Raw genomic sequence first — 9,575 nt, forward strand, 5'->3', positions numbered from 1 at the left:
TCTTCTCCTAACCCCTTGCTGCTTTAAAAACATGCTGGAATTGGGCAGGGTTTTTCATTCTTGCTAGCCTGATCCTCCCTTTCTTGCTCTTACCTGTCTGAAGGGAAAGGAAATGTGTCTGCTGTGCACACTGGAATAGCAAAGTTGCCCGCTCGCGCCCTGAACCCATGTGCACAGCTCCGGAGTAGTCCATGGAAGTGACACTAGGGAGCAGAGAAAAAACAGACTTCGGCAGTAGTGCTAAATTTCGGTGGTTTTGTTCACCCAAGATTCCAGGCGCAGGAATTGCTGGTAGCTGGCCAAGGAACTTGGATGGCAGCCTACCTGTTCCTCAACTCTGCTCAGAATGTTCCCTCCCCCTGCCTTTCTTTTTTTTAAATTGCATAATATACTAGAAAATTATTTAGATTTGGGTTTTGTTTTTAACCAGAAGAGGCTCACTTCACCCATTATGGTTTTGGATTTACCACCCAGCAAATGCTTTCTGAATCTCTTGTAGCACTGAAATCCTGTCTTTTGCCCCCTCTTAGGCTTCCCAAGGGTCTCTTTGCTCTTAAATGTTTGTCAGTCTATTTTGGTGATGTTTATCTACATTGTTTGTCTGCTGAACTGGTGTGCGGCCATCAAACTGTGTTAGACCTGCCTAATACAGTTGTTGGGCAGGTGCTAATCCCACTTGAAGGATTGAGAGTTGTACTCAAATAAGGAAGGCAAATTTTGTCTCCCAGATGATAGCTGCATAATGTGAGAAGGGTCAGGTCTGGGTTAAAAATCTATATGGCTGTTGCAACTTCCTCCTGGATACCTGTGGCTAGAAAGCCTCTTCCACTTTCTTTTTTTTTTTTTTTTTTTTTTTTTTTTTTCCCTTTCTTTAAGCAAGGCAGAATTCTTCATGCCAGAAGAATTTGTTAAACAGAGGGAGGGATACAGGAATGAACAGGGAACTGCTTGTAATCATATTAAAAGAGTGAGTGGGTTAGAGCTGCAGCACCTCACCACTGTACCTGGGAAATTGAGAGAGCATAACTTTAGATTGTGATACTGTCACAGCACAGCGACTCCTTCATTTCTCTGTATTTGGGGGGATCTTTGTGTCACAAAAGTAATGGTGACAAAATGAGGTTGGGACTGTGCTGTGTAGAAGAGCATTTCCAGATGCTCTGAAACATCCTGGAAGAGATGGCACTGGGGACTGAACTGCCCTACTTAATCTTAGCTCAGAAATCGTTTATAATTTGGGGAAAGTTTGGTAAAATCCCCTTTTTTTCCTTCAAAATCTGCCATCTGACCAGCAGCAGAGTATAGTGCAGACAGTAGTCTTGGGGATTAGACTAAAAGACTTGCCAGATCTTCTTCATCTGTAATTTATCTCAGTATAATAACTACATTTTCTGCTCTAGTAGTTTAATCCTTAGGTGATCGGCTGAATAAGCCCATATGTGTATATCCTGGTGTACCAAAGGGCTGGATCTCCCAGCCTCACTGGGGAAGTTTCTCTCAGCACACAATTGCTTGAGCGTCACTTACCTTCCCCCGTGAACACATTTCTGAATAAAAAAAAAGAAATTAATTGTGAGAACCTCAGTGCTTTACATTTGTATTCCCAAGTGTAGCACTACCTCAGTCAGGGAATGTGAGGAAACATTCAGTACAGTGCTTGTGGCTTGTGCTCCTATGGACAGGTCTTTGTTTAATGTAAGGAAGAGGAAATTTGCTGCCAAGCATGCCAGATCTTGAGTATCATAAATGCTGTCTGAATTCCTGCTTGGAATTTACCAGCACAGCCATGCCTAAACATGGATGGGCCAGAGCCCTGCATTAGGGTGGCTGCTGCTTGCTCGTCACATTGCTGTGGGCCAAGGCCGAGTTATTGATGGGGACAGATGTGCACCTGCTTTGCTGCCTTCATCAGTCTCCTCTCTTCCCTTGCAGATATATGTTGGGGAAAGGAGGAAAGCGGAAATTTGACGAGCATGAAGATGGGTTGGAAGGCAAAGTGGTGTCTCCCACTGACGGTCCCTCTAAGGTGTCTTACACCTTACAGCGTCAGACTATCTTCAACATTTCCCTTATGAAACTTTATAACCACAGGCCATTAACCGAGCCAAGCTTGCAAAAGACAGTTTTAATTAACAACATGTTGAGGCGAATCCAGGAAGAACTCAAACAAGAAGGCAGCTTGAGGCCCATGTTTGTGGCCACTTCGCAGCCTGCCGACCCTCTCAGTGACAACTTCCGTGAGGCGCAGCCGGCGTTCAGCCACCTGGCCTCGCCGCCCCTGCTCCCCGCCGACTTTGTAAGCACTATGCCCCTGGAGTCCTGCCTCACCCCAGCCTCTTTGCTCGAGGACGACACTTTTTGCACTTCCCCGGCTGTCCAGCACGATGGTCCAACGAAGCCACCACCTCCTGCTCTCCAACCAGTAAAGGACAGCTTCTCCTCAGCCTTGGACGAAATCGAGGAGCTTTGTCCAGCACCTACCTCCGCAGAGGCAGTAGCAGCTGAATCAGCAGCCGATGAGTCTAAAATCCAGCCCAGCGAGTCCAATATTCACAAGCCTGAGGGTCTCCCAGAGAGCAGAACGGCTGAATCCAAACTCATGGACCCCCTGCCTGGCAACTTTGAGATAACAGCTTCCACAGGTTTCCTCACAGACTTGACCCTGGATGACATTCTGTTCGCTGACATTGATACGTCCATGTATGATTTTGACCCCTGCACGTCTGCCACAGGGCCTTCCTCAAAAATGGCTCCTGTCTCAGCAGATGAGCTCCTAAAAACTCTTGCTCCGTACAGCAGTCAACCAGTAACTCCAAATCAGCCTTTCAAAATGGATCTCACAGAACTGGATCACATCATGGAGGTGCTTGTTGGGTCTTAAAAATATTAGAAATATAGCAACTTTTTTTTGGTTGGGTTTGTTTTTGTTTGTTGTTTTTTTTTTCTTAATTTTAAGTACCAGTATATACACTTGGTAGTATTTCCATAGTCCCTTCCAGCCCCGATTCACAGCACTGTGCATGCATCCTTGCTTGCCTTTTTTGAAAAGAAAAGGATCACACTAGTTTTTGCTTCGAGCAGAGTTGGAGTGCCTTCATCCATGTATGACCACTTCTAATGTATTTTTTTTAAAGTGGTTCCTCAAGGAAGACCGAATATCCTGGTATAGGAAAGTATATGTATTGTAGACAATGTTATGTTATTACAAAAAAAAAAAAAAAAAAAAAAAAAAAAAGGAAAAGTTTTAAAAAATGGTAAAAGCTAAGCACAAGGATTATGGATTATGTTGGGGAAAGCTGTAAATTGCATGTGCATACTTGTCTATTTTTTCTATAAGTTTTATTGCAAGAGGTAAAAAATTTTATTATTTAGATAATCTCAATACCATTTTAGCCCTGTATAGGTTGACTTTAGCAATTCAGCCTTTTGGAGGCATTACCTGCTCCTCTTTAAGTGTTGCATTTACATGGCTGTTTAGAAACTGCTGCCCAAATTTATTTTATATTTTTGTACAGATTCTGCAGTTTATGGTATTGTTTTTTCTAAAAACAAATGCTGTTTATACACACAAAAAATAGCTATTTTGATAGGATTTGCTCACATAGTTCCTGCATAATTCAGATGTACAAGAACCACTTGTACTTTTATACAGAGTTGTAATGTTTTATATGTGTATGGTGCAAAGAGAAAATTGGATCAAATAAGCCTGCAGTCGGTTTCCCTGAATGCAAACAAAAAAAAAAAGTGCTTTAAGAAAGGGCTGGGAGCTGCTTCTGTCGGAGTTTCACAAGTGTTTGCTCCCTGCTGTACCCACTGCGCACTACTGTGATTCCTGAAACTTAGAGCCATGTCCTTTTCCAACACGTATGTGAAGCAGTTGGCAGGAAACAGTTGTGGAACTTCACCCCTGGAGGTCCTGAGCGCTGCCGCAGCCTCAGCTCCCGCCCCGGGGCCGGGCGCTGTGCCCAAGCTCCCATCCCGCCTGACGGTGGAGCCTTAACTCGGCGGAGATCGGCACCTCCTCACCCAGAGATCCTGGGAATGGTGTGAGGGGCAGCGACGTGCCCGGAGCCCACCGAGAGCAGCCATCTCCTGCGGCACCTCCCTGACTGACGGGCAGAGAGCGGGGCTGGGAACATCCGCTCACCCTTTCTTGGAGCATTTCTCCTCCCCTCTCCCACCTCACTGTGCTAAGTGCTGAAAAAGGCAGCTTCAGTATTACTGCGGTGAAGCTCATCTCGTACCTGCACTGGATGGACTTGCTTCAATATCCATTGCTGTTGAAACTGGAGCCAGTCGCGTGACATCACTTGGCATCTCGTATAGAGTTGGGTTCTTGTATCAACTGTGTTACCTGCTTTACACTTTATAGACCCGTTTTACAAGGAGTATACAGACACAGCTTTCTATGCATGGTCCCCTCCCCCGTAACACCTGAGAAGTCTTCTTACTGCACCAATAGCTTTTTTTTTTCTCCTAAGTTCGTGGTGGTGTACATTTAATTTAAAAAGAAAAAAATGTTTGCAATGTATCATGCCTATTGCTGAAGTTGCTATGGCATTTTAGTTTTCCAATGGTACTTTAGTTGTTGAGTGCCGGTTACAACCTATATTGTTGACATGCCTATGGCTTCTTTAGGAATAACTTTTATATTTATTTAAGAAATTTTAAATTATGTTTTACGTTATTTGGCAATATTCAGTTAATTCTGCTCCCTTCTTGTCATGGATGAAATTGGGTCTTGCTTGCCTTTTAAGGAGGCGGCTTTTTATAAATTGGCACTTTAAAACAGGCCATATATATTTATTAGTATATAGATAGATATAACATACATGTGCACACGGACACAGGATGAGAGCAAATACATTTTTGCAATGAAGGAACTCCTAATCGAAATGAAATGCTTCATGTACAGCTGCGAAAGGCACTTCTGGCTCCCAGTTCATCTGCCAGGGAGAGACAGGGCTGGGGGAGGGGTGGGGCACTGGCCCAGGGGGGGTGGGTTTGCTTTCTGCTTTTTCCCAAGCTGAACTCCATAAGCACTGGAGTGCTGATGAATTTGCAGTCATTACACAGACTAAAGAGAAAGAAAGTTACTGCTTCAAATGGAGAACCATTGACCAAGTGTAGCTTTAGGGACCAGGGGAAGGGAGGGTGGGGAGGAGGGGGCAGCTCCAGCTCCCACCCAGCCCTAGTTCCACAGCAGTCCTCAGCCCTTGCAGGAGAACCCACAGCCTTTCTGTCTCTGCAGTGCAAGTACCTAGGAACACAATCCTGCACAAACCTGGAACAGCACCAGGCACACAGGGCAACTTGGAAGACACTTGCCTTACCATGGTTAAAAACCGATTTGCAGGACTCTGGAGCCACCTTTTTTTTGGGATTACTTAAGTATTTACACTGCACAAATCCACCTGCTAGGCAAAAGCTCCCATCAGTGCCCAGTGCACAGAGACCTGTGCTGTTAAGGGGAAGTCAGGTAAAGGTTTTGTACCCGAGAAAGCGGGAGCCGAGCTCTAAATCCACTTTGCCACTTGGGCAGTGTCTGTGGCTCCTTGGTGCTGAAGCGCATGTCCTGTGACAGAATCCCTACAGGAATCCCATAGGACAAAAACGTGCTTGAGTTGTGGGACTCAGTAGAAGGCTGGGAAGGCTGGTGCAGGCCTGGGTTGGAAGGGCTGAGCTGTGGCTTTCTCCCTGCACCGTCACTGACTGTCTCTAGCTGGGCCTGTGTTGTCGTCCCAACAGCACCCACGCAGGGGATTTCTCTGAGACCTACAACAGGGATGGAGATTGACATTAACGTGCAATGAAGTGACAAGATGGGAGCAGAATAAGAGAGCTTTGGATTTGAAGTGATTTTTTTTTTTGTTAAATTATTTATTCCTTTTTTTTTCCTTCTGTAAATATATTTATTTTATTGTGAAGCTAACAACATCTGGATTGTAACATGTACAGAATGTATGGTAGGAATGTATCCTCTTGTAGGAATGTAAATCTGTATGAAAAAGGGTATGGGAGCCAGATTCAGAAAGAATGAATTGAGTTCCAGTCAGGATATGCATGGATCGCAGGATTATTTTTTCCCTACACTCTTTTTCTAATATGTGTCTGGTTGTTTGAAATATGCAAAAAAAGGTATGGAGGAGGGACAGGTTTATGTTTAAAATTACATTCAAAATTCCTAATCAGGCTCCCACCCCCCACTGGTTTCTTGAGAGGGGCCTCCCTTGGCACGATACTGGAATCTGCCACTGAAGGCAGGAGCAAATGCAATCATCTCCATCATGCTGGTCTGGGAAAGGGTTAGAAAGGATGATTTTTTTTCCCCCTTGTTTTTTAAACATGCATGGAAGGCCCAGCAGAAGTCTCTGGGGCTGGCCGCCCATAGAAGGGGGTAGGATGCTCCCTCCAGCCCCAGGAGCTGTGCCAGAGCCACGTCCTTGCCCGGAGTTGGGCCGGGCAGGACATCCTGACTGCCCTGTACAGCCCAAACCCCTGGCTATGTGTCCTGGGGCTCCACCATCCCTCCGGAGCCCGGCGGGACCCCACCAGCCTGGGAGCAAAGGAAGGGGAACTTCCCTGCTGGAGAGAGCAGCTTGGTCCGTGCGGGCATCCCTCCAGCGCCGCAGAACGCCGCCCGAAGCAATCACTGGCAGGAGAAATTCGGACCTTGTCAAAGGTAATTCGGTTTTTCCTCAATGCCATGTGGTAAGAGCCTGGAGTATTTAAAACTGATAGTTTTGAATCTGAAGTTTACATTTTTGTTACCATTAAATGAGTAAATCGCAATGAGTCCTGTCTGACAAATGGTTTAATTCATTCTGGCATGTTTTGAACTTTTTGTTCTTGTTACAGGGTTTTTTTTTGTTTGATTTTGTTCTTTTTTTTTCACCCCCCCACCTGTCAATCAGGCTTCAGTATCCTGCTTCTGTGCAAATCGCTTTCAATATTCTATTAATTAATGAGACTGAACATTTTAAAATAAATTAGTTCTTTTTTAAGCACTTTTTTCTTTTTCTGAAAATAAGCCTAATGCAAGTTCTGGGACCTTTTTAAAAACACAAATTGCAGATAAAATTCCAACCTCAACTCCTATCTAGTTCTGAGTGTATTCCATACTAGTGCCTGCAAAGGCCAAGATTCTGGAAAAGGTGTAAATAGTGTGACATGTTCAGTGCATGGTTGTTTGAACAGGGCTTGTTATTGTAAAAAAATTAAACAAATAAAATTTAAAAAAAGGAAAAAAGTTTAAAAAAAAGAAAAAAGGCTGTATTTCCCCTTCCCCTCCCACAGACCTTAGAGCTGTGCCTTTTCTATGCAATATTACAGACATCTGAAACCAGATTACTGTATTCACATGTAGGTATGGGCTGTAATAAAAAAAACAATTGGACAAATGTACATGGAAATGAGCAGTCTTACTTTTGTAGTTTTATATTATACAATAAACAATTAAAATAAATTCTGGCTGTGTTCTTTCCCTCCACGAAGGAGGGCAGTCAGGGGAAGACAAGAGCCCCTGAGGGCTGCAGGAGGAGGGTTGGGAAGTGGCAAGGGACAGGGAGGACAGCGCGCTCTGACCCCGCTCCGCCTGACAGAACACGAGAAACATCGCTTTGTGCCAGGCCTGCTCCTGCTGCGAGCCTTTTGTGCCCGTGCTGGCCGCTCCTGGGCTGCGTGTGCCGAGGGATGCTCGGCTCTGCTGAGGTGGGAGCTGCAGCTCGGAGCTGCTCCCGGGGGTGTGAGCGGCTTCCCCGGGAGCGGGACCTGCCCGCTTCTAATGCACGGAATGCGCTGTCTTTCAGGCCATTAAATCCCAGCAGGAAACATCTGATACCTCAATCCACCGCTTCATTTATCAGTGCCCTCCTCCCCACCCCCGCCCCCCAACTCCTCCAGGTGCCTGGTGTTTGCTTTCAGCCAGGAAGGAGCTCTCACCCCTGCCTTTGGCTCCAGCCTTTTGTGGCCGTGCCTGCGCAGCCCCGGAGCGCCCTGGGCTGGCCCCGGCTGCGGTGCTCAGCTCATGAGTCACCCCCTGTGCACGCGTCGCCCGGCCTCCCACACCCACGGGAGCACGACTGCTCCATTTTGGATTTCCAGAGAACCAAGAGCCAGCAGGAAAAGCAGCGAGTTGTCCCGGTCCCGAGGTGCCGCACGCAGCATCCCGGCTGCGGGAAGCTGGCTCGTGTCACGGGGCAGCGCCCGCGGGCTCGGGGACAAATGGCTGCGGGGACACGAGAAACGCAAAGAAAGGAGAAGTGGCAGAATTAAAGCCGGCCCCGGGACTGGAGTTCTGTCTGCTCAGCAAGCGCTGCGCTCGCAGGGGTGAAGCGCAGCCGGGGCTACGGCGCGAAGCCTTCCCGGCCCGATGGGATCAGCTCCCGTACGGACACGGCCCGGTGCTGGCGCACTGATCCGAGGCAGGGCCCGTGGAGATGCCGCTCTTGCACTCCCGAAGCTGCCCCGGTTTTGTTGCCACCTACCTTGTAAGAGCTTATTTCCTCACCTGTGACTCGTCAGTGAGAGCTGCCTCCAGCGCAGAACATCCAGGCTCTGCACAGAGCCCTTCTTCCCCCTCCTGGGGCGTGCAGCTTCCCACCCACTCCAACTCCAATTTTCTGCCTCAGCGAGGGCGAACCATTGCTCTGGACTTTTAAGATAGGGTAGCCCTGCCGGGAGCTGCATCTCCCCGCAGTGTCTACCCCCGAGGGCAGCTCCAGGAATTTGTCCACAGGCAGCCCTTGCTCGGAGCCCGCCGTGCAGGGAGCAGGAGGAAGGGGGAAGCAGGCTGGAGTTCGGCACAGGTTGGATGAGGTTCAGGTCCGAGCTATCTCACACCAACACTGCGTGAGGCACTAACCTTGTTTCTCGAGGTGACTGAGCTCTGGGGTACCCTGGGGACTGAAGGACAGGCCCTCCCCCCTCGGGTGGTGCCACCGTGCCTCAGGAGTGGCGTTTCCAGGCAGAGGAGGCACCACAGCACTGGCAGCGGCTCGTTTCCAGCAGCATTGGCCCAGGTCTGCATCCAGCTCTGCAGATGCTCACAAGTCAGGGCAGTGACTCCATAGCTATCAAGGGCCACACCAAGCTCCTCTCTGGGCCCGAGTAACTGGAATATCAGGAAGCTGAGGCCAGGCAGCCACCAGCTTTCACAGTCCTTGCTCGAGTAGATGCTGTGTGGGCAGAAAGTCCCAAACATGGCACTGAGGCAAGGAGGGGACACAACACGCTGCTGGAGGCCTCACTTCCCTGCCTCCAACCTGCACATCCATATGGGACACGTGTTCCTCCAGCACTGGCATTAGGAGCGAGCCCTGCTCACATAGCACAGCCAGCTTCCCTGGACCACACATACTCACCAGAGGAGACAGAGCAGGGAAAAATCATCGGAGAATTAAATCCCCTCCTGCCACAAGAATGGCTTCTAAGAGCTGCTGAGGGCCACAGCAAACCCATCAGCTGAGACAGGTCTGCTGGGATGTCGGCTCCATGGCGGATCTGTGCAAGGAGCTGCTTCTCCTGGCTCCCTCTGCCCCTTTCCACCTCACCCCTCTCCTTTGGGCTCCTTACCC

At 48.2% G+C, this 9,575-nt stretch overlaps 1 protein-coding gene across 4 annotated transcripts in view; it reads left to right on the plus strand.

The window, feature by feature from the left end:
- Nucleotides 1–7,465, plus strand: part of SERTAD2 (SERTA domain containing 2) — an 82,113-nt gene extending 74,648 nt beyond the window's left edge. For all 4 annotated transcript variants that reach the window (XM_033055037.2, XM_033055035.2, XM_033055039.1 and 1 more), the window contains one exon: nt 1,933–7,465. In XM_033055037.2, the coding sequence (XP_032910928.1) occupies nt 1,937–2,881 (945 nt within the window). In that variant the 5' untranslated portion in view covers nt 1,933–1,936 and the 3' untranslated portion in view covers nt 2,882–7,465. The remainder of the gene's footprint in view (nt 1–1,932) is intronic.
- Nucleotides 7,466–9,575: the final 2,110 nt, after the last annotated feature.

This window comes from Catharus ustulatus, chromosome 3, assembly GCF_009819885.2.
Source record: "Catharus ustulatus isolate bCatUst1 chromosome 3, bCatUst1.pri.v2, whole genome shotgun sequence".
In the NCBI taxonomy this organism is placed as follows: domain Eukaryota; kingdom Metazoa; phylum Chordata; class Aves; order Passeriformes; family Turdidae; genus Catharus; species Catharus ustulatus.